The sequence below is a fragment of the Schistocerca cancellata genome, chromosome 1 (genome assembly GCF_023864275.1).
Source record: "Schistocerca cancellata isolate TAMUIC-IGC-003103 chromosome 1, iqSchCanc2.1, whole genome shotgun sequence".
NCBI lineage: Eukaryota > Metazoa > Arthropoda > Insecta > Orthoptera > Acrididae > Schistocerca > Schistocerca cancellata.
The window spans coordinates 203281684-203307220 of record NC_064626.1 but is presented as its reverse complement, the minus strand read 5'-3'; the positions used below and the strand labels follow the sequence as shown (position 1 = coordinate 203307220).

At 41.6% G+C, this 25537-nt stretch overlaps 1 protein-coding gene across 1 annotated transcript in view; it reads right to left on the bottom strand.

Moving 5' to 3' along the window:
• The window catches only part of LOC126168550 (active breakpoint cluster region-related protein), a 130425-nt gene that overhangs the window by 43299 nt on the left and 61589 nt on the right, over positions 1 to 25537 (bottom strand). Inside the window, exons 10-11 of the mRNA XM_049920565.1 lie at positions 22964 to 23149; positions 13409 to 13598 (exon numbers count right to left, since the gene is read on the bottom strand). Of these exons, the coding sequence (XP_049776522.1) occupies positions 13409 to 13598; positions 22964 to 23149 (376 nt within the window). The remainder of the gene's footprint in view (positions 1 to 13408; positions 13599 to 22963; positions 23150 to 25537) is intronic.

The window sequence follows — 25537 nt, the reverse complement described above, 5'->3', positions numbered from 1 at the left end:
TTTTTCGTCCGTACAGCTTATTTCACACTGGGCCGATTGTTTTATGATGAAATGGGCAATTTCTGTTTTTGGAAAGTTTAATTTCAGTTTATAATTGTTGACTCATGCCTCCACTTCCCCACATGTCTGTTCAATACAAAAAATTAAGTCTTTATCAGTTTTACAGCAGACTATTGGTGTTATCTGCAGAGAGGATGGTGTTTGACTGAACCTGGCGTAGAATATCACTGATATAATAAAGAAATTGTGTTGGCCGTAATACTGGACATTGTGGAATGCCTAACTGAGGGTGTTTCCAGCCAGACAGGAATTTCTTGCCATTGTTGTCAAAAAATACTCTTTTTTTCTGTTCGCCAAGTATTATAACATCCAACTAAGAGATTTTCCTTGAAAATCCTAGCACGTCAATGTTTGGAAAAGCATGCCTTGAGTCACAGAACCAAACACTTTGGTAAGGCCACAAAAGATGCTCGATATCCACCACAGTTGCAACATCCCTAAGTGGTATTCCCTGATTTCCAGACAAGTTTTAGCATTTTTCCCTGACAATTTTGAGACTGATTGATTAACTGAGAGGGTTAATGGGATCAAACAATGAGATCATCAGTCCCGCAATTCCAAAGTTACTCACAGAAGAAAGAGGGTCCATTAAAAATGGATGGATCCAGTCAGGAGAGGTGAACTATAAAACAAGGAAGTTAAAACACACATAGTAAAAGGCATAAAAGGTTAGACCAAATCTGAAAACTGAAAAAAAAGAGTGGTCTTTCGACGGGGGAGTGGTCATGGGGTGCCAGACCAAGAAAATATGAAGAGAGGCCCCAACCACAACCACCCCGCCACTGCTCCAGGAGTAAAGCATAATAATATATCTGGAATATGGAGGAAACTGAGGACCAGTTCAACCATCCATGAATTGTCTGCTAATATTAAAATTAAGGAAGACTTTGCTTAGCACGAAGGGTCAAAAGAAGGCGACATTCTACCAATATGCGGGACACCGTCAGTTAGGCTCCAAAACAATATTGTGGGGGTGGTTAGTTACACAGGAGAAACGACAGGTGAGCCTGGTATGACCAATGCATAGACAGCATATAGCAGTGGACTCCATCTGAGAGAAGTGGAAGGAAGAGCACCAAAGCACAGGAGTCTCCTTGATTGTGCTGAGTTCATTACTGAGAGCAGTAGCACAGTGGATGTCATTCCACTTTAGGGCAAACAGAAATTTGACATAGATCTCCATATGCACAGCTGGAGTCATGGAAAGGAATGGAAGGTGAGTATCAGCTTATCTAGCTAAACAGTCAGCCAGCTCATTCCCTGGGATACTCACATGACTTGGGAGCCAGAGAAAGACAACTGGGCAGGCGACACAGCCAAGGGAGGAGAGAAGGTCATGGATAACAGAGACCAAAGGATGACGAGAAAAGCAGGCTTCTCAATGAGTTGGTACATATTAAAACACTGTGGAGGGAGGCATGGGTAACAAAATGGAGGGCCCTGGTAACGGCTAGCAGTTGTGCTGTGAACACACTAAATGATTCCGGCAATAAATGTTGTTCTAAGTCAGTACGAAACATGAAAGCATATCCCACTTTATCTATCGCCCTAAAACCGTCAGTGCAGAGGAAGGCAGCACCCTGGAAACTCTGCAAGGATGGAATGTACAAGATACTGGAAGACCACAGGGGCGACAGAGACCTTAGGACACTGGAACAGGTTGGTCCTAATTCGTGGTGTAGGCACCAGCATAGTCTCCACCCCAAGATGTGTTGGTCAGGAGGTGGAGAGTATTACAATTCCACATGCATGTAGTCTTCAGGAGGCAAATATGGGGCAACCACATCAGGACCAAGAAACAGGACTGTGCTGCAATATCTAGGAGCTGGTCACCTAAATAAAGTTCTGGAACAGGGTGTACTATGAATTGACAGCAAAAATGCATAATCTGTGTTTTGGAGGGAGAAAATTGGAAGCCATGGAAGACAGCTCACACAGAGGTCCATCCGATGGCACCTTGGAGCCGGCACTCAGCAGATGCTACCGAATGGCAGCTGCACCAGACGCAAAAATCATTGACATACAACGCCGGGGTAACCTGAAGAACAACAGAGGTTACAACCCCACTGATGGCTATGTGGATGTGTGTGACAATTAATACAGAACCCTGTGGGATATCATTCTCCTGAATCCGAGGGGTTCTGAGTGAAGTGCCAACTGGAACCCAGAACAGCCAGTGGGATAAAAACTCGCAAATAAAAATCGGAAGGGGGACACGAAAGACCCAGTCATGGAGGGAAACTAAAATGCGATGGCGCCAAGCTGTGTCATACTCCTTTTGTAGGCTCAAAGAAGACTGTGACAAGGTACTGACAGTTAGTAAAATCCTGTCCGATAACAGTTTCCAATCTGAGTAAATGATCAGTTGGAGGTCATTCTTCCCAGAAGCCAAAATGATACGGGGACAAAAGCCCCCAAGATTAGAGTACCCAACATGATCAGAAGCTAACCATACTCTCGAGCAGTTTACAAAGTACGTTTGTCATGCTAATTGGGTGGCAGCTGTCAAGAGACATTGGGTTCTTCCCAGGCTTAAGGACAGGGATAACTTACTATACTGTCTCACCACTGTGAGGTGAAGGCACTCGTGAGCCAAATGTGCTTGAAGACCCTGTGCATATATTGCCTCTGTGTAATGTCCAAGTGTTGGGGCATCTGGCTGTGGATGGAATCTGGGCTGGAGCCGTGTTACGTGAAGAGGTAAGAGTCTGCAATAATTCCCATTCAATGAGGGGTTCATTATAGGGTCAGACTGGTGAGGGTTGAAACAGAAAGGGTTCTGTTCAATGCTGTTTTTCTGCTGGAGAAAGGTGGCAGAATAGGAAGAGGGCACCGATGCCGTCACAAAGTACGTCGCGAGGTGTTCTGCAAGGACCAATGGATCACTAGACAGAGCACCTCGGAGGATAAGCCCCTGGACAGATGACTGTCACTGGTGGCCCAGAAGACTACAGAGCTCGGACCAGACCTAGGATGAAGAGCCATACATTCCCAGGGAGGAAACATAGCACTGTCAGCATTCCTTTTTACCCCACTTAGTAAGGTAATGAGCCTTAGCACGGAGACACTTAAAAGCAAGGAGGTTGGTCTGTGTCATTTAAATCACTGCAATGGCTCTCAGAGGTCCAGGACAACAACTGCTATATCCTTGGTCCACCACTGGTCATCAAAATGGTTGATGAACTGTGGACAATAGGACAGCAGTGCCAGCAGCATGAAGAATAGTGGCAGAGATGCCCTGTATAACCGCATCAATGCAATTTGAGAGAGAGGTGTCGAAGTGCACAGCAAACATACATAAAGGCCAATCGGCCCTGCGAAATGCCCAACACGGGGGCCCGTCTCTCTGGCGGCAGCAGGGGAATGACAGAATCACCTGAAAGTGGTCACTGTCACAAAGATCATCACTGGGTGACCAATGTAGGCAAGCCACGAGAGCAGGGGAGGAGATTGTGAGATTGAAAGCAGTTAAAGATGCCACGATCGGCACTGAAGTGGATAGGGGAACCGTCATTGAGGAGACACAAATCAAAGTCTGTAGTAAGTTGATCAAGTAGAAGACCCCTACCCGATGTAGTGGCATCCCTCCCACAGGGGGTGGTGTGCACTGAGGTCCCCAAGGAGGAGATACGAGAGTGGGAGTTGCTGTACTAGGGTAGACAGTTCAACATAAGAAAGTGGCCTACCAGGGGAGGTAGACATTGCAAACGGTGATTTCTGCAGTTGTACGCACTCTAACCGCTATCGCTTCCAGGTCGGTATGTAGGGAGATTCAGTCACTAGTGACATCGGCGAGAACCAAAGTGCAGAACCCCCCAGACGGTATTCCAGGGCCGTCGCAGTTTCGACAGAACGCCCAATAACACAAAACATTAGAGAGTTGTCACCACGAAAGTAAGTTTCTTGAAGAGCAAGACAGAACGAAGAATATGAGGAAAGAGTGTCGTATTTCAGGGAGTTGGTAATAATATCCATTGCAATTCCACTGGATTATCGTGTGATGAGAGACCAGGTGAGACGTAAAGAAGCCAAGGGGAAGGTCACGTCACTTGGTCAGTGGTCGTCACCAACGAGGATGGGGTGACATCCATAAAAACTGGGTCTATTTCGGGATGACACGGAGGGGACAAAGACCTCTGGGAAGCCTCGTTCTTTCCCTTGTGCTACTTCTTCTTCTCCCTCAGAGGGAGGGAGGAGGTGTTATCAGTAAAGGAATAGGTGGCAGTGATGTCAGGATTGGACAGAGAGTGAGTGGCTTTGGGGCCCTTGGAGCATCGGTCTCTCCTCTGGCCTAAGGGTGCAAGCTTTCTGTCCTGAAAATGAAGGGGAGGGGTGTTCTGAGACGGAGCCTCATTGCTAGCTTAAGCCAGAAAAGAGGACGTTTTCAATTGAGGAGGAGGAGCGGTTCTTGAAGGTGAAGGGACAGGAGCTGCCAAGGGTGAGGAAAGGAACAGGGGGCAGGGTGGGGGTAACGGGGAGGGGTGAGGAGGGGAAGGCATAACTGAGGCAAAGATAGAGGAGAGATTTACAGGGTGAAGTCTGTCAAATTTCTTCCGAACCTCAAAGTAGCTGAGATGGTCAACGGTCTTTATTTCCCGAATTCTTTTTTCCTTCATGTACACAGGTCGCAGGCACAGAGGGAGGCTGGCTGGCAGGCAGAAGTTGTTATAAGGAGAGAGCCAGATCTCATCTTGCTTAAAGACTCAATTTCACTGAACTTGTCCTCAGTATGTTCCACAAAGAAAAGGGGTTTGGTGGTAGCAGAAGTTTCCCTATCGGTCCTGGTATAGACCGTGAACCGTGCACAGGGTTTTGCCCCATGACAGCACATCTGGCCCTCCTCCCAGGGTGTAACCAAAGAGGGTAAGGCTGAAAAGGGAGAAACAGGAACTGCGACAGAACTACGTTAAGAAAGAGACGCAACCGCAGTAGAGTGACCGGAGTTCATCACATTTCGTGTGCCAAATGTCTGCCTTGGTACCAACCACTCAGAACAGGGGGCTAGCCTTGTGGGCGCCACGCAGCCACAGCAATAGCCACCTGGCAGGATGGTCAGGAGTTCCGATGTCCCGAAAAGATGGGCAACCACTCGTAGGCTTGCACAAGGCGTTCACAGGACAGGTATCAGCAGTGTGATCCCGGAGGTATCGGGGGTCTCAGACAGACGGGTACCTAACAGCCCCACCACACAGACTGGCTATCGAGCTGGTGACATAGCAAGGAGACGAAAGGGCTTTGGCGGGAAGAGAGGGGAAGGGGGGAAAGGGATAGGAGGAGGAGGAGGAGGAGGAGGAGGAGGAGAGGAACCAATGCCAAAGACACTAGGGAGGGGTTCTTTCCCCATCTGGCTCACGCTACAGGTTTTAGATTTGGAGGAGGAGGTCAAACTCCTGAGGGGGACCAGAAAAGAAAAACCAAAAACGAGGAGGAAAAGCAACTCACCAAAACTGCAAGATGAAGCACAGCCACGAGGAGAGCCAGGAAGAAGAACAGCAAGAGAAGGAAAGGAAGGGACAAAGGGAAAGGAAGAAGGACAAGGAAGGAGGTGGAAGGGGAAGGAAAAGCAGCCCGGAAAAGACTAAAGACTGTAATAGCTCACGGACCCATGCATGCCACACACGTACTTACTAAAGAGCTGTTGGCCCCCTGTGGGGACAAATTTTGGGATCTCAAGGGTAAGTAAAAAGGTTGACAAAAAAATGTAAGGACTTCAGTAACTCTAAACATATGAGTGAAAGTATTAACGTCAACACGTTTTGCAATGAACTGTTTTTAGATGGAGAAACGAAGCCAAATGGTATTACATTTCATTAAGACCACTGATGTTATTTTATTTCAATAAAATGAAACACGTTTGGTGACAAAAATACGTATTTCACTGGAGCCGCAAGACCGATTTAAAATATATTCACTGATTTCAGAAATAACCTCAGAAAAAAGTAGACCTCTTGAAAGAAGTGTATAAGGCAGGGAAGAGTTGTGTAAATCAACACTACAGGTGACTGCCATAAAATGTTGGTTCTACTGTATTTGTTATTGTCAGTTATTGCCCTCTTTCTTATATCTATTATTTTACAGGTAGTGTGTGGTTTTTCTTTTACGAAATATATGAGTACATAGTGACTGCCACAATTTGTTATCCATACTTTCTAATATACAGGGTGTTACAAAAAGGTACGACCAAACTTTCAGGAAACATTCCTCACACACAAAGAAAGAAAATATGTTATGTGGACATGTGTCTGGAAACGCTTACTTTCCATGTTAGAGCTCATTTTATTACTTCTCTTCAAATCACATTAATCATGGAATGGAAACACACAGCAACAGAACGTACCAGCATGACTTCAAACACTTTGTTACAGGAAATGTTCAAAATGTCCTCCGTTAGCAAGGATACATGCATCCACCCTCCGTCGCATGAAATTCCTGATGCAGCCCTGGACAATGGCGTATTGTATTACAGCCGTCCACAATACGAGCACGAAGAGTCTCTACATTTGGTACAGGGGTTGCGTAGACAAGAACTTTCAAATGCCCCCATAAATGAAAGAAGAGGGTTGAGGTCAGGAGAGCGTGGAGGCCATGGAATTGGTCCACCTCTACCAATCCATCGGTCACCGAATCTGTTGTTCAGAAGCGTACGAACACTTCGACTGAAATGTGCAGGAGTTCCATCGTGCATGAACCACATGTTGTGTCGTACTTGTAAAGGCACATGTTCTAGCAGCACAGGTAGAGTATCCCATATTAAATCATGATAACATGCGCCATTGAGCGTAGGTGGAAGAACATGGGGCCCAATCAAGACATCACCAACAATGCCTGCCCAAACGTTCACAGAAAATCTGTGTTGATGACGTGATTGCACAATTGCATGCGGATTCCTGTGAGCCCACACATGTTGATTGTGAAAATTTACAATTTGATCATATTGGAATGAAGCCTCATCCGTAAAGAGAACATTTGCACTGAAGTGAGGATTGACACATTGTTGGATGAACCATTCGCAGAAGTGTACCCGTGGAGGCCAATCAGCTGCTGATAGTGCCTGCACACGCTGTACATGGTATGGAAACAACTGGTTCTCCCGTAGCACTCTCCATATAGTGACGTGGTCAATGTTGCCTTGTGCAGCAGTAACTTCTCTGACGCTGACATTAGGGTTATCGTCAACTGCACGAAGAATTGCCTCATCCATTGCAGGTGTCCTCGTCGTTCTAGGTCTATCCCAGTCGCAAGTCATAGGCTGGAATGTTCCGTGCTCCCTAAGACGCCAATCAATTGCTTCGAACGTCTTCCTGTCGGGACACCTTTGTTCTGGAAATCTGTCTCAATACAAACGTACCGCGCCACAGCTATTGCCCCGTGCTAATCCATACATCAAATGGGCGTCTGCCAACTCTGCATTTGTAAACATTGCACTGACTGCAAAACCACGTTCATGATGAACACTAACCTGTTGATGTTACGTACTGATGTGCTCGATGCTAGTACTGTAGAGCAATGATTCGCATGTCAACACAAGCACCGAAGTCAACATTACCTTCCCTCAATTGGGCCAACCAGCGGTGAATCGAGGAAGTACAGTACATACTGACGAAACTAAAATGAGCTCTAACATGGAAATTAAGCGTTTCCGGACACATGTCTACATAACATCTTTACTTTATTTGTGTGTGAGGAATGTTTCCTGAAAGTTTGGCCGTACCTTTTTGTAACACCCTGTATAAACTACTTTCGAAGTACCAAAATGTACTAGAATACATAAAATGTCTATAAAACGCTAAAATGTGGTGAGACAGTTGCAATTCCTGAAATCCATTGCATGTGGCCTCTGGCCTGCCAAGGAGCACCACAGTCCTGATTCCAAGAATAAACAATGAAAATCTGCTGCGTTACGCCACACACAAACAGGCCTTGCCAGCAGGCAGAACGGTCAAAATAGATCCAACGGGCAGTGCCTGCACATTAGTGGGAAATGACGGGCTTCAATTTGGCTGGCCCAATCTGTTAGAGATACCCACAGAAATGACCTGCAGTTCTGGCCTGTCATGGAAGTTCACTAGTGTGGCCAATTATTTACATCACAGACACAATGTTGATGAAATGCGATTGCATGATCAGTCCAGGCAACAGATAAATTGTATGAATACTCTGAAAATCAATACGAGTGAGGACAGGTAGCAATTCACCATAAAGACGATCACTGCCTGCAGGCAGGCAAATATAAAAGACAATCACAGTATCACAACTAAATTTTTGCCCACAGCCTTCATCAGAAAATGAGAGCGCACACACATTCCCATGATCATTCAGACACAACTCATGCACACATGACCGCTGTCTCCGGCTGCTGCATCAGCAGTCTCTGAGAATCAGATCCAAACAAACCACTCCTCATGCCTACCTGCCTTTTCCTGGTAACTGCTAGGCTAGCAGCAAGAGTGGTGGCAGTATTGACTGCAAGCTAAGAGGAGTGGTAGAGAGGGAAGAAGCAGTAAGAATGAAGGAGTAGGGACGTGGCTCACATACTCAACTGCACACACCCAGTGATGATGCATTCACAATAATTAACCTCTTTCCTTTTCCCATTGGGTTTTTTATCCCCTGTGACATACCTGCAACAAAAGCTTGTCTCTTATTGGTAACTGTTGTGTCAGTCCATACTTTTTGTGTGACACATCCCACAATAAGCCAGGTCTCATCAAGGTAATAAATATAACATTTCCCATGTCTAAATTCGTGAATCTTACAAAGATAACGCTTCCTCCACAAAGAAATATCATCTCTGTCTATTGCTATACTATTTCATTTCCTTTTTTCAAACTGGAAACCAATGTCTTGTATTAGTTTGTAAAATGTTGTGCTTTTAAAAGTGGGCAAATGATCGTCGTCATTTACCAGTTTAAGTACCTTATCTATTGTGGGCACCTTGTTTCTCAAGAAAAACGTGCGCACCTTTGACCGCACAGGACGTTTCACAAAATCATCACCCTTTCATAAGACAAATGACTGACGTTTCCAAGTCTTCCCTGGTGTGGAAAGTTTGCCAGTATTCTGTTTTTCTTTCCACGCACTCAGAATATTTGACACAGAGATACCAGCATATTCAGATGTCATTTCCACAATCTGCTGTATTGCTAGCGACAGATACTTTTCTGTAAACTTGTTAAAAACATTCAAAACAATCTGTTTCTCACCACTTTTTAATGGTGTTCCATGCGCGTGTTTCACGACAGAGCTGGAAGCAGCGTCAGCTATTTTCACACTAAGTGTTCACACTGTGACGATCAGAGCACAACAGTACACACACTGCGACTGTACACGATTTTTGAAATAACAATTACATAGCTAGTGCATGACTAAGAAAAACGTCAACAGCTGTTAATACATTAGAAGATCTTTTATAGCTGCTGACCAATCAACATGTTTGTGTTTGTTTACATCAGATTTATTCTTATGGTGAACGGATTATAAGTGCAATGAGAAGGTTTGATAAGATGTGTGTGTGTGTGTGTGTGTGTGTGTGTGGGGGGGGGGGGGGGGGGGGGAAGCAGTGGATGAGAAAAAGATTAGTGGGTGCATAGATGGCAGTGTTGTGCTGGAGGGGATAGGTGGGTAGAGGACAGAACATTGAGGCCAGGCTGGGTTACAGGAACATTGGCTATATTGCAGGGATGGTCCCCACCTGCACAATTCAGAAAGGGTGGTGTTGCTAGGAAGGATCCAGATAGTGTAGGCTGTGACACAGTCACCGAAGTGAAGCACACTTTGCTGGGCAACAAGTTCAGCAACTTGGTGGTGCAGCTGTCTCTTCGTCACAGTGCGTTGATGGACATTCATGCAGACAGACAGCTTGTTAGTTGTTATGTGCACATAGGAAACAGCACAGTGGTTGCAGCTTAATTTGTAAATCAAATGACTGCTTTCACAGGGAGCCCTGCCTTTGATGAGATAGGAGTTGTCTGTGACTGGACTAAAGTAGGTGGTAGTGGGAGGATGTACGAGACAGATCTTGCGTCAAGGTCCGTCGCAGGGATCCAAGCCATGAAACAAGGAGTTGGGAGTAGGAGTGGGGGCATGTGTAGTGCTGCTTGTGGGAATGCTTTCCCTGCTCCCCTCCCCGAGCCATCTCCTTACCACCATCATCCATGCCAGATTGCTGCTCCCATCAAGTGCATTTGCTATCTGCAGCCTGGCTGCAGTGGCCAGAAACAGCGGTCATGTTTGTGAGAGTTGTGCCTGTGTGTGTGTTTTCTACCTCACAAGAAGGCCTCTTGGCCAAAATCTTAAATGCATAGCAGTCTTTTCATTGTCTCTCTGTGATTCAATGTCTCCTCTATATGGTGAGTAGCAATATATCCTTTTCATGACATTGGCTTGAATGTCAGTTATATCATCAAAGTATTGACCCTTCATGTGAATTTCTGCATTTTGTGGTAGTTTCATATTTACGACACGAAGTCTTGTCACCTGTGTTGACTTTTACAGAAAAGAATTGTTTACGCTTTACATTGCTCACAACTGACTGGTCGAATGCACATATGTTGTTTACAACTGTCAGTTCGAACTGCCACTGTAGTCCCTTATATGTCATAAATAAAATCAGTATCAAGACTTTTCAGACGGATGATATATTTATTATACTGTCAAGGGAGCATAGTCATCAACTGTATACACAATTCGAGAGATATGTTTACTTTTCCCCTTTACGTGAAATCTAAATATGAGCAACTAACTTCCATAAATGTTGTGTCTCACTGATGTTTTCATTTTGCTGGAACTCTCAGAATATTTTATTATGACAGCTAAAGGTATCATTATTTTGGAACATGGGATATGGGAGGGATTTTATTTAATAGGGCAACTGGAAAACCTGAAGAAGAGAGATAATGAAGTTATCCTAGTTTCAGATGCTCAGTTACAGTGAAAAGGGGCACTGTGTAACTGGAGTTTCAATACTTATATGGAGAGGTCCCCAGCAGTGGGATTGTCTTTGTGAAACAATCAATATGATGATGTAGTTTAAGGTCATTATTTTTATTCAGTTAATTGGTTTAAATGTATTTTTTTCTATTCCTTGCCATGACATATCAGTCCTCATATGGAATTATCATTTGCTCTCATTTTTCTTCCTATCATACTTTTTCGACTTGGAATCCTTGTTCATGTGTTTTTTGATTATTGTTATGTATTAACTTGGATTTAATTGCTTCCTCTTAAGTTTTTGTTCATGTTACTGCATTCATTATTTCTATTTCTCATTTTGCTAGGATTTCATTTTACTTATAATCCCTGTTTTTGTTTACATCATCATCCAGGTTATTTTGTCCATAGTGGAATAAGAATTTATGTTTCAAATGTTTGTATGACTGCAATCGAAAAAGGTACTTCTTGTAATGAAAAATACATTCTTGGCACCACTGCATAGATTATTTCATCTTTTGCTTTTTAACCGGCAGATTGGCATTTTTAAATTTTTATAAAAGAAAGTGCATGTAAACCAATTAACTGAATAACAATAGTGATCAAAGTAATTTTGATGAAAATTTAAAACTAAAAACATTTCAATGTACCTGAACAGATTTTAACCAACAACCTTTAGGATGTGAAGTCAGTACCTTAACCATTACACTATGCATACACTCTCTAAATTATTAATATTTTTAAAACTACAGAGCTTTATGCAAAATTCCAAAAAAAAATTTCCATTGATTACTTGCAAAAGAGAGCCCACTAGGATGAATGGCTGCAAGGTGCGATACCTTGGAGCTTAACCTACATTACCAAATACATTGTTTCAAAAAGACAATCCCACCATTGTGGACCTCTCTTTGTTAGTAATAAAAGCTTTAGCTATAGAAACACTTGTATTGGCTAACTCTAGAATAATTAATTTTACTGAACTGCAAGTAAGACAAGGTTAGTGTATAATCGTTTAGAATAAAGAATATTTATTAGAGACTATTTAAGGGGAGGAAAAAGGTAGAGAAAGAGAACAGCACAAACAGCAGAATATTTCAAGAAGATGGATATTAATCAAACAGATATTATCCAAAATATCGCAAACAGCAACAGACTGGAAGGAATGCCATCAGCACCAATTGAAATAAATGGAATCTGGAGATGAGAGAAGCTGAAATTCTCATAGTATCTAGTTTTAATAATGACAGGAAAGCACTCTACCAAAAACTTAAAACAATGGAATTGTATGGAGGAAAAATAAACAAAAAGAGAAAAGCAGCCTTTATGGAAGAATTATTTGTACTTGCTCCTAAAACGATCATTCGGGAACTAAATTCATTTGCACACACATAAAAATACAATATAGTAGGCCTATCCAGAAAGTAGACTTTGCTTTTTTTGTGAACAGGAAAAAATGATATTTTACTCATCCGAAAGAAACACTTAAATACTACTTTTCAACACGGTCTTCATACAATTTTGGCACTTATTGTGGTGTACAAGCTTTGAAGTTCCATTGCCATAAAATTCCCCCATCTGAGACTTCAAACCAGTTGGTCATGCCCTCCCACAGTTCCACGTGGTCATCAAAGTGCTGCATTGCGAGCCAGGTATTCATCATAGGAAATGGATGGTGATCACTGTGTGCAAGATCTGGACTGTACGGAGGATGAGGGAAGAATCCAGCAAGATTTTTAGTACCCATCCAGCACCAAATTCGTGATAGCCTAGCTTCTGTGCAACAATTTGCTGCAATATTCATGAAATTTGTGGAAAACTCAAAAAACACTCAATTGATGATTTTCTTGAATCGCCTCATCGACTTTTGCGACCAGTTCATCAGTCACAATGCTTGGTCGTCCACTCTGTTCTTCATCGTTAACATCAGTTTGGTCACTTTTAAACCTAATGCTGCATTGGCGCACTCCATCTTTAGTGTTTCCAGACACTTCACACAGCTGGCAATAAACATCAATTGTTCTATGGTTTTTGCCAACAAAAATCTTATTACTGACCACACTTCACAACTTGTGGAATTTTCAATTGCGATACACCTTTAAAACTTTTACGATGAAATAACAGGAAATGAGACAAATCTCATGATGGCATGGCTGAATGCCAACTGAACGAACAAATGCTCAGACAACAATGTGGTTGCACTAGTCCTGTCCATCGTAGCTGCAGGTGAAAACGTAATCTACTTTCTGGATATCTCTCATATGTCCTGAACCAAATGGTTTGCAGGCTACATTATTAATGTATTTAAAGTTTTTACAAAAATCACATCTCTTCAAAAGGTAGTACAATGCATATGTCTAGAAATGCTAAAAACCTGTAAGCGGCTGCTCAACTCATTAAAATGTGAAAGTCTGGTCTTTACCTGCAGGATGATCCAGTCCCTGAAGCTCGTGTAGAGTGATGTAGAGATCTCCCACTAATAAACTCTCATCCCTGCCTGTCCTCAGTAAGTAGGATCCCATGTCAGTCTTCAAGTAATTACGACAGGCAGTGATCCATGCTTGCAATTCATACATGCTGACAGAAACATTTGGGCTCGGAAGTTGGCATGACTGGAAAACAACAAAGTAAACAAAAAATTAATATTAACTGAGTAATATTGCACTACTGACATTAAGACAGTCACGTTCAAGGATTATCATCCACTAAGAAATTTATTTCTGGTGCAACCTCCTGTGAATATGAGGGTGGTTAAATATGTAACCATGTTTGAAGGCAGATGGTGCTAACACGGGCTGGTGTTACCATTATGTGTTGCCATGTTTCAGATGACGGTAAGAGAAAAGGTCATCAATTCAAAGATTAGTCTAAACATGGCAGCCACTTCAGGAGGAAGTACTGACTGGTTTTTGCTGTTGTGGAGAAAAGTGAAGTACTGTTAATGGATCCATTCTTTGCTCCTGGACTGGCATACGATGACATGAATGTGGAACTGGATGCTGTTTACAATGACTCTCCAGTTTCAATGACAACAGTGAGATACTGGTTCAACAACTTTAAGTGTCCAACATCTGTTTTTGATGAGGATCTCCAAGGATGCTAGGGCATTGTGGTTATTGAGTAAATAATTGAAAAAGTCCACAACATGAATCTCATTTGTTGTAACCTAGTACAGCGAGAACGTATAACGAAGCAGTGTGTGTCTCCATGGCCGGCCTTGCAGCGACACACACAGTGCAGAAAGCGGTGCACCGTGCGCCAAACAGCCGTACATATGACAGCACATCATGGCCTTAGGCAGATTGAGGTTATTGTGGCAGACATATGCTCCATGTAAGACTGCACTAACATGTGTGTGTGTGTGTGTGTGTGTGTGTGTGTGTGTGTGTATATACTACTTCATTCAGTGCCTTATTATGTCTCTACATGTGGAAATGGAATAAAAGCTGTTGGCTGGAATTCTGATACTGTGTTTGTACAATATAACAATATTTTTGGCGGCGAGGATGGGATTCTATTCTGTGTGTTTCATTTCTTAGTTCGTTCTGGCCAATATATGGAAGAAATTCTTCAATCTCTGGTTCAATAGCAGCAAGCTCTCACCAGTCAGCAACAGGCTCCCTCCATGGTACTAAACAATTTGACAGTATCACTAATGCGCCAAGTTTGCCGCCATTAACGCCATCTCTACCGTTTCCTCCATGTGACAATTCTGTGGGAGATGGGATGCATGTGAAAAATGCCTTTGGCAACATTTCCAAACATTTGAAGTCACCTAGCCCAAAGTGTGTAAGGCTTCCTTTCTGTCAAGGAAATGTGTCAATTGCTCTCAACTTATCACTATAAATGTACTCATGTTATTGCTGCTCATGAAGGGGTCTACCATTGTCAAAAGTGGTTGTGTCAGTCATACAATGATTGAGCAGTGGAACTTCACACTCTTATTCGTCATTGCCAGTTTTTAGTGAAGCTCACTGGTACTCATATACAGATTCGATGGTCATTGATGCTATAATATGCCTGGTCCAATAGAGAAGTTCATATACATGTTTTACACTGTGAATATCCCTCTCTCACAGGGATTTTGAACATTGCCCAGTCTTTCAAGTATCAAGGGAACCACAAAATTAGGTAGAAGATTGGCATGAAGTAGCTGATTTGCTTCTCCTCCTCAATTGCCATGATTTGCTCACGGGAGAAACACGATGTCACCGCTGTGCAACCGCCATCTTCATGATGCATGGGGCAGCACTGTGATAAACAGCAACAGCAGTCCACATTACGACTGCAGCTGCATGCTGCTCTCCCTTCGTTTCCTTATTGTTTTGTTCAACATGAACGGGCCCCGTGCCTAAAGCAGTAGGTGACATGCAACCATTGTAAAAAAGAAAACGTACTGCATCTGTTTGCCGCTCTCAACCTTTCGTCATCAGACACGAACACGGATGTGAGTCCATGTTCATGTCTGATGATGAAAGGTTGAGAGCTGCTAACAGATGCATTAAGTATGTCTATTTTTTTCCCAAGCCTCAAACAAACACTGTACTGAAGTACATGTTATGGACAAAATGTTAAAAATCCAATTGGATGCAGGTGCAGCAATTTGTTAAATTCTCAAACCTATGTGGATTTTGGATCACTGGTGTTGTCCCCTGTCTCTCGTCAGATGGTGAGTTACAACAAACAACAAATACCCATTTTGGGACAGTTTTCTACTCCAGTAGTGTGTAAAGCAGTTGTTGGGCCTTTGACATTCTAGTGGTGGATAATGCCAAAACTGAAAACTTATGTGGGTTGGATGCCTTAAGAATTTTTGGCTTCTATACTTCTGACAAAGTGCACCCGGTATCGGATGAAGTTCCATAACAGCAAGTGAACGCATTCTGCTCGGAATATTCCTCCTTGTTTTTAGTAGATCTAGGGCATACTACTGATTTCAAGGATCACATCATAATGAAATGGACGGTGTATTGTTGTATATTCCTGCATATGGATATAGAATAAAAGTTGTTGGTTGGTATGCTGACAGTGTCTTTGCAAAGTGTTACAATACCAATAATCACTGATAAAAAGTACACAAAATAGAAGATGCCAAAGGTATGTTGACTGAAATACCAATAATACTTTATGTGGTAAGCTGGAGATACAAAAATTCTCAGCTCAATCGGTGCCGCAACTGTGATGATGGATACCAGCAGGTGCGGCTTTAAACTTTGAAGCTATATTTGTAGCAGTTTAAGTAAGACTACAGGCCATGATGTTGTTGTTGATGAGAGGAGATTTCATAAATATATCCCAAAAACCCAGGAACAATCAAGACAACGGGATTACTTCCAGTGACTCTGCTCCAGGGAAAGTGAAAGTGATCCTCTCGGCCATAATAGTTGAAGAGATGATGCAAAGGGCATCTTAGAAAAAGAAAAATTATCATTGGAGAATATTACAGTGAGATATTGGACCACTTTGACTGAAAACTGAACACGGCCCATGTGTTAAAGGAAAAGGTTCTGTTTCACCACAACTATCACCTAAAGTTGTTCCTGAAAAACTCCAAACTAAACTAATATTATTATAAGATGCTGCCTTATCCTTTGTATTTGCCTAATGTGGCTCCTTGGGATTTCTTTATGTTCCCGAACATAAATAAATGGCTCGCAGGTAAAAAAAAAAATTGGTGCAAATTGAGAGATCATCACTGAGGCACAGACATATTTTAGATAAGTTGCCAACTGCCTTTAAAAAAAAAAAAAAATAAATAAATGTTAAAGCAATGGTTAGGACAATGAGGATAGAGTATATCCCTAAAAGGGAACCATACCGAAAAATAAATAATTTGATTTAGAATGAGATATTGTGCACAAAAATGGAACAATTTCTTTGTTCTGGGTCAGACTTATAAACAAATCAAGGTAACATTAAATTACACCATTTGTTATTTTATGTTTACAGGGAATAAGTACATTACCTTGATTCATATTGTGTAAGAATTATTCCATACCTCTAATAACTTTTTCTTTGATGACATCTACCTAGCTCTCATCTGAATCTTGGGTCGTCAATGGCAGTTATGCCACTCTCAGTCCCACACAACAATTCTATAGCCACCAACAAAACACATTTTCTGCTTTTTAGATACGGGGGTGGATAAAGTATAAATGGGATTTTTATTTTTTATTTAAATTCATTTATTGAAAAACTCAAGGCAATTATTCATTTTTCCCATAGTCTCCTGCTTTGGAAATGCATTTGTCCCAGTGTATGGGCAGCTTTTTGATGCCCTCATCATAAAAAGAACTGGGTCATGTCACCAGCCAGTTGTGCATCTTCAAATCGTAGCCCTCCAAGAGCTTCTTTAAGCGGTCCGAATAAATGGAAACAACAGGGCAATAACTCCGGGCTGTAAGAAGGATGATAAAGTGTAGTCCAGTGCATTTCCTGTAGCTCGGAAGACGTTAGAGCTGCAGTATGGGGTTGCACATTGTCGTGGAGGAGGATAACCTGTCAAACTGACTGGTCTTGTCTTTTGCGGCAATATTCAACTCTCGTCTTGTTCAATGGTTCGCAGTAGTAAGGACCATTGATTGCGTGTCACTCATGCAAAAAATCAATCAGTAAAATGCATCACTGATTGGGGAGGGGGGGAGGGGGGGGGGGAGGGGGGAGTGTGGTGTGGCAAAAGGAAATAAAAAAAAATAAAATAAAATAAATAGTTGAAAGAACCTTGCCAGCTGACAGTCGAGTCTTGGCTTTCACTGGTGCTGCCTCCCTTTTCCTCTGCCATACCTTACTGGCTTGCTCGGATTCTGGAGTGTAGTGGTGAACCCATGTTTCGTCGCAGGTGACAATCTGACTCAAAAATGCATCACCTTCTTCCGCAAACCTTGCTGTAAGCCTCTGACAGACATCCAAACATCTTAACTTCATATTTTTGGTCAAAAGTTTAGTGACCCATCTGGAACACACTTTACGGAACTGTAGGCCATTTGTGATCATTACTTGACAGTTGCTGTAACTGATTTCAACTTTTTGTGCGATTTCTGATACTATCGCCTGTCGATCATTGTCCATAATATCTTTAAGTACACAAATGTTTTTGTCTGTAATGCTGGTCCGAGGACGGTGATCATGTTGCTGATTTTCCATAGATTCTTTTCCTTCCTCGAACTTTTTATGCCAAGCAACACACACAAGTCATAGAAAATGTGTTATCACCGAACTGTGCAGTCAATCTTTGGCAAATTTCCACCGCTGTAATTCCTTTACGAGCAAGAAATTTGATAATTATGCGTTGTGCAATGGAAGGGTGCACCTTTTGCTCAGACACCGTGAGCATTACTGACGAAACGGCGGGAAGTATCTCACAGCATGATCTCCTCACTTTTAATGGTCCTGCCTAAGCACAACAGAAGCACGGGGCCAGTCCTACCTACCGTTAATGTTCAGGAACAAAAATCCCGTTTATATTTGATCCCCCTCATAACTACAGTTCATATGGATAAACCATCAGAACTTTACAGCCATTAACTTGCTCTCCAGTATGTGCCTAGAATCTAGCATGTGCCTGGAAATGTAAAGCAAAAGTCATCTGATGGAGCCCATGACTTTCTCATGTCCTTCCTGGTTTCTATGTTTGGACCTCAATTGCACTTCCCTTGTTACTGTGCTTCCAGTTTCTTTCAAACTGCCGTATTAAAATTTTTCAATTTCATTTTGTGTTTTGTCACTTTGTCTGCAAGGACCCATGAAATAGGTCACAGTAATCACATGGCACTTGAGATACAACTATGATTTGCTGGTGGCTGGCTTACGTCATTCGGCTCACTGAAATGTCAGTCACGAAGTTATTTTAATTCAAGTACAGCCATACTGGATATTTATTGTCTTGTGAGCTATCAAAAGGTTGCAAGTGTTAGGCAGTATCAGCATTTACTTATTTTGTGTAAAAAGGGATCACAGAATCTGTATTAAATTTTGTAATAAGAATGGAATAAAGTGCAGCAACTTCACAGGGTTGTGGGATGGAAGAAAAGCCATTCGACAAAATCGAACAATGACAGTTGCAACCTAGTTTGAACTTGCTTGCTTACTTGTTTGTTTGTTTGTTTGTTTGTTTGTGTGTGTGTGTGTGTGTGTGTGTGTGTGTGTGTGTGTAACTGCCTTTTCGTTGTGCCTGTCTACAACTCAATGTGTCATTTTTATGGTGAGCAGCAATCTATCTTTTCCTTATCCTGTTGATAAAGTGCAGGAAATTTTTTAGAAATGTTAAATATTTCTTTTGATGATTCTGTTGGGTAAAATAAAGATTCACATAAGGCACAAGTGTTTTGAAGAAGGCAGTGAAGATGTTAAAGATGATGAGTGCCCCAGCAGCACATCATAAACCAACAAAATATTGGAAAAAGTGAAAGAAATGATTATGAATAATTGCCAAATTAAAGAAATGATTATGAATAATTGCCAAATTACAATCAGAAACATCAGTGATGATGTTGGTATATAATTTGGTTCATGCTTTGAAAATTTTTCAGATGTTTTGGGTATGGAACATGTGACAGCAAAATCTGTTCCAAAATTGTTGAATTTCTAACAAAAATATTGACAAAGAGTCACTAGACAAATTCAACAATGACGCAAAACTGCTGAAACACTTCACAACAGGCAATAAAACTTAGGTTCATGGATATAATGTCAAAACAGAGGGTTAATTGTCCTTGTGGTAGCATCTAGATCACCAAGACTGAAAAAAGCTCAACAGCTCAACAACTGCAGCCAAACATGAAGGTTACGATTATTGTGTTCTTCGATTTCAATGGCACAAAGTACCACGAGTTCTTGCCATAAGGTCAAATGATCAACAAGGAGTATTAATTAAAAGTTCAATGCAACTTTTTATGAAGCAATCTGAGGAGAAAAAACCACAGTAATTTGTGGCAAAACAATTTTGCATTTTGCCCCACAATAATGTAACTGGTCACTTCATTGATTTTTGTGAATTTCTGGCCAAAAATGATGTCCCAGCCTTGATATTCTGTAGACTACTTCTATTCCCAAAAATATAAATCACCTTCATCAGCCGTGTTTCTGGGAATGGACAAAGTGTATATTATCTAATGGGGACTATTCTGAATGGAATAACATTGATGTGGATGACTATAGTCCGATCCATGAATGATGGTGGTTTGTGCAGCTCTAGACAGGGACAGGGACTGCATTGTTGCCAGTTCCAAGCTACAGTTGCAGTAAGTGCATACACATGCTCTGTGCTGGAAGAAAGCGTGTATACTACAAATTATGTTTCATGCTTGGTTATGAAGAATTTGTCGCTCACCCCCACAATCAGCTGTGACACGTTCAAAATATATGGAACAAAAATTCACTAAATAACTCAGTATGATCACGTTTAATGCTCTGATTGGCTAAGACATTCACAGCAGAGCACTGATAACACTACTGAACACTCACTGGTTGTCGAACAATGCGTGATGTATATTCACAGAACAAGCCTAAACTAGAACACTATTGTTTGTGACTTCAACTACAAATAAAATTCTTTCCAAAAAACAAAAATTCTCATATTTTTTGAACATTGCAGGCTTTCAAATTAAACAAAATGAAATAATGTGTGGTGGTGTGGCCCTCAACTACGTACCCTCTGACTCAAGAGTTGAAGTATTAAAAGTTTTGGCTGGTTTCGTTGTCTAGGGGCTGGAATACATAGTTGCCACATTACAAGCCAAATACTGCCGAGTCTACAGTATACAATACAAACAGACACATGAATCGAATGGTTGAAGGTTCCTATCACTCGGCAACTGTGAATTTTGACTGTATTAAAGACATTTATGAATGAAAGATTGCAATTAAATAAAATCTGCAGGTTCTGTGTTAATGACTTTAAATGATGAGTAAAATAGTAGAAGTACTTTTGAGAATGCGGTATATTTCTGCCAAATGCTTATTGGTGTTGATGATCCTGCAATCAAATAAAATATAAGTTGAATAACAGGGAAACAATAGACTCCTACTGCATGTAATTAGTTATGAACAACAACATAGCTCGCGAGATATTCACTTCTAAGCGCACACTACGTCTTCACTGTATAAGCCACAGAAATCTCACAAGTGCACAAGTTGGCACTCCGTAGTATTTCTATCTGTCATGACCACGCGCAAACCGCTCCAAACTCTCCAAGACCCTCTCGTGACTGTGCGTCTGTCGCGCCATCACGTCCAGCACTCTCCTGTGCCCTGTCGACTTGCCCTTGCGTCGCCCTGTTCCGAACTGCCCCTCCATTCACTTCAGTAGTCGCCTCCCTTAGTAACGACCGCTATAATTGGCGATAGCACTTCCGTCATGCCTCCAAGCCAACGCACACTCACAAACATTTTGAAACACATTCGAAATACTGGATTTACATTTAATTAACTTGAAATTAAATAAATATTCCTACGGCTGGACCATAAACACGCTCTAAAGTACATTACTAAATACATAAACAAATTAAATAGACATATATTAAGGGAATAGCAAGCAAAAGTAGGACAGTAGCCCAATGTCTCTGTGCTTTCTAAAACACAATAAATAATTGACCAATTTCTTCATGAATTGCATATATCGGATATAAACAAAGACATAGATGAATAAATATATTTATAAGCATGCTACCACTGTTTTTTCGTGTCATTGTGGAGTACTTATGGCCTGATGCAATTAATAGTAATCGGACACTTTTACCTCCAATAACTCATGTACTATTCGAGTTACATGCCTGTATTATTTCATACCAATTTAGGTTTACACTAAAGCTTTCTAGAGACATGTTGATTGAGAAAATCAGATGAACCGTTTAGATTTTGGAAAGTCATTGCTGGGTGTTACTTGTATAATTTACAGTCAGATACTAAACTTTATAAACTAATAAAGATATTGAAAATTTGATTACACCATCACAATTGTCATGCAAATAATGGTAACGTACAAGTTACTTTTTAAGGTATCATGATTCCTCTGGCTATTATTAATTTCTACACGAACTGTGAAATGTGTGCCATGATGGTTTCACACAGTCTGCCATCTTTGGCACTCCTGGCATGTCTCCTTCATTCACACAGCGTCACTGTGCAATTCCCAGCCACGCTGTTGCTGGATCCCAGCTAACATTCGGAACCACATTGCTGCCAACGAGCCGCGGTCCGCCGAGAGGCCCCAGCGCGGCCTCGCCAACTCTGAACTTAGAATATTTCCAGGGCGCCACAACTCGCCCGTTACCTCACAACATACCTTGCACACAATAGGACGTGCCCTCTCTACCACAGACAGCTGACCAGTAGATGGAGATTTTTACAATATATTGATTCACAGATCACACTTCCAACAATATAAATACACAGAGTATCATCTTCACACCACTTATCTCAACTGGGAAGATATCAACCACTGTGCATGTACAGCGGACACACTGTGGCCAAAGTAGACGTCCAGTAAAATGTTTATATGTTTTTGACCTTTTGAAGTTTCTACAGAAGCATCACGTCCTCATATCCTTTATTCATCTGCTAATATATTGAGTAGTTGATAATACATCATCAGCAGAAGCACATGCAATAATCTTGGCACTTTTACTTTCACAGCTTGCTTACGTACTTATCGCTTCCCTTTCCCCTACTTTCCTTTTTCCTCTGCTTTTTTTTCCATACCACTCAACTGTAAATTCTCTTGGTATGGCATACTGAATGAGTGCTGTTTTCCTTCTTTTCCAGCTTCCCTCGAAGGTGCAAATGATGGAACATATGGTTATGAAACACTGACTAATTCTTTCTCTATCTGTGATTGACAACCACATCATGACAATACTATACAGTTTAGGTATTTTTTTTTTGGTCTGCAGTATCATTTCTTACCATCCATTATTGAGAACATGTTTATATTAATTTGGACTTAATGAACGAGTTGCACATTTTACTGACTGTATTTTACCTGCAGAGCATGAATTGCATCAATCCACTGTGTTCTTTCAAACTCAGATGAAAGGAAAAATGTGTAAGTTCTTGAGCTGCGATTTCCAACTCTGAAGACAAGATTTGGTGACGCCAAAACCAGCTGTGCCTCCAAATCAGCCAATTTCTTACGCTGTTTCTCTGATCTGCTTCCCAGACGCAACCTCTGAAATGATAATTTCTACATTAATAATTAAAGACAGTAAGAGAGATTTCTGAAAGTTAACATGAAGCACTTTTGTCTTTGTACATAGCAGATAGAAAAAGGAACCCAAAAACGATTGAACATTAAGTGAAGTGTAAGGGAATACTTAAAATAATTCAACTAGGTAGAACAAAAGGCAGAGAAAGAAAGAACTAAAGAAGTGGTTGTTATTTTGCCTCTCCTGGCATATTTGTTGACAGGACAGTATTTAGTAACACATGCCTTATGTCTATAATAATGTAAACAGACAGATACTTAAGCTGACAGGGGGTACAAACTGTTGGTGTGGTGTATGAGTGGACCTGTTAGGAGACTTGGACCAGACAATTACTTACTTAGAAACCATCAGCTAATACGAACATATGGTTAGTGTGTGTGTGTGTGTGTGTGTGTGTGTGTGTGTGTGTGTGTGTGTGTGTGTGTGTGTGTGTACGGGGGGGGGGGGGGGGGGGGGGGGGGGGGGGGGGGGGGGGGGGGGGGGAAAGCATATACAGGGTGTCTACGTGGACAAGAAAAAAAAAAAATCCCGGATTTTTCCCGGATTTCCCGGTTAAAAACACAATTTCTCCCGGATGAAATTACGTATAAAGCAGGTGAAAATACATCCGTGTTAAGTAACAGTATACTTTCCCTCGGAGCTGTAAAACCTATCAGTCCTTTGAATCTTAAAGGTCTTATACCGGCGGAGGACGTCCCAGCACTTTAGGAAACGAAATTCAGGAAAACAATGCGTTTGGAAAGTTGTTTGATGCGATACAATATGCACAGAGTTTATTTTCGTATTGCTAAAGTATATACACAAATTCCACAAATTACAGCACGGTACTTCCGAAACGCTAAAATAAAGATTGCGTTGAGCGATGCACTTTTGTCAGCCAGTCATAGCTCTTGTCACGTGACCTCGCTAGCGAATGACGGCAGTTATTCAGAGCACGAGGCCTACGAGAAAGACAGGCCGCGGCGCGTACGTTACGAAGGTAGGCCGAGCTCGCTCAGTTCAGCAAAGTGCGTTTCTACACCGGTTAACTCGTAAGCAGATGTGTATATACGAACGAAAATTGCATCCTCTATTGGCATCCACTGTTATTAGTCCTACAATGATAGGAAGTCCGTAGGCCAACTAACAGGCTCTAATTTGGCAATTAAAATCGTGCCAAAATGATTATCAGTTGCTTAGAAAAGTCGAAGTGTTCTGGCATGAAGGGACTTGTGACATTGCTCAGTAACACACTATGCACATTTTTTTGAAGGTCAAAGGAACTTTTTGCCATCGATTGCATAATTTTTTATCGATGAAAGTACAACATTAAATATGAAAGCTAACTTGAAGCTCGGTCTTTTTTTAGCGTGTGTTACACGTTAAGTCATATCAAATACAAATGTGCCGGTAAAATTTTAAATAGTGGCATAAATGATTTATCTTCTGGGCCCGACATTTTTGAAATGGCTGATCCTCAAAGTGTTACGTTTTGAATGAGAGTTATAACGCACTGTGATTTAAGAAATGCACTGCACATTCTCACACGTAACATAAATCATCTTGCGTGGAAATTTACTCCGAAAGTAACGCATCTCAAGCCACTATTCGTAATATTTTCTGGTGATTGTTAGAAATGTAAACAATTGTGACGTCACACACATCGAATGCATATTAGTTGTTACGGACGTACTGCATAATCTTCGACCTAAATCCTTAGACACTATTTACCCATTTTCTACGCAACTAAACTTTTATTTTGGTGTTATTCTCTGATTTGTGTTTCATTGCTGCAATATTATTTAGCAGTAGTGGACTAAAGTTCTTTGTCAGCTTATCAGATCTTACACGTCACACCTACAAAACTTTAACTGTAATCTAAAACAACGAAAAATCCCGGAATTCTAAAAAATTCCCGGGTTTTTCCCGGATTTGTCCCGGATGAAAAAATTCCCGGGTTTTTCCCGGATGTCCCGGGCCGTATACACCCTGATATACTTAATATTACGACTGACACTGTAGCAAATGTTATCATTTTTGGTGGACTCAGGTTGTTCAAATGGCTCTGAGCACTATGGGACTCAACTGCTGTGGTCATTAGTCCCCTAGAACTTAGAACTACTTAAACCTAACTAACCTAAGGACATCACACACACCCATGCCCGAGGCAGGATTTGAACCTGCGACCGTAGCAGCAGCGCGGATCCGGACTGGAGCGCCCAGAACCGCACGGCCACCGCGGCTGGCAGTCAGGTTGTTTTCTGTGATATTTGAAGTGTTTCTGATTGTCTAGCCTTTTGCCTTTTCATTGGAAATATAAGATGCTAATGCTGAATTAAATGGTAACAGACTAAATAACAAGCTTGTGTAAC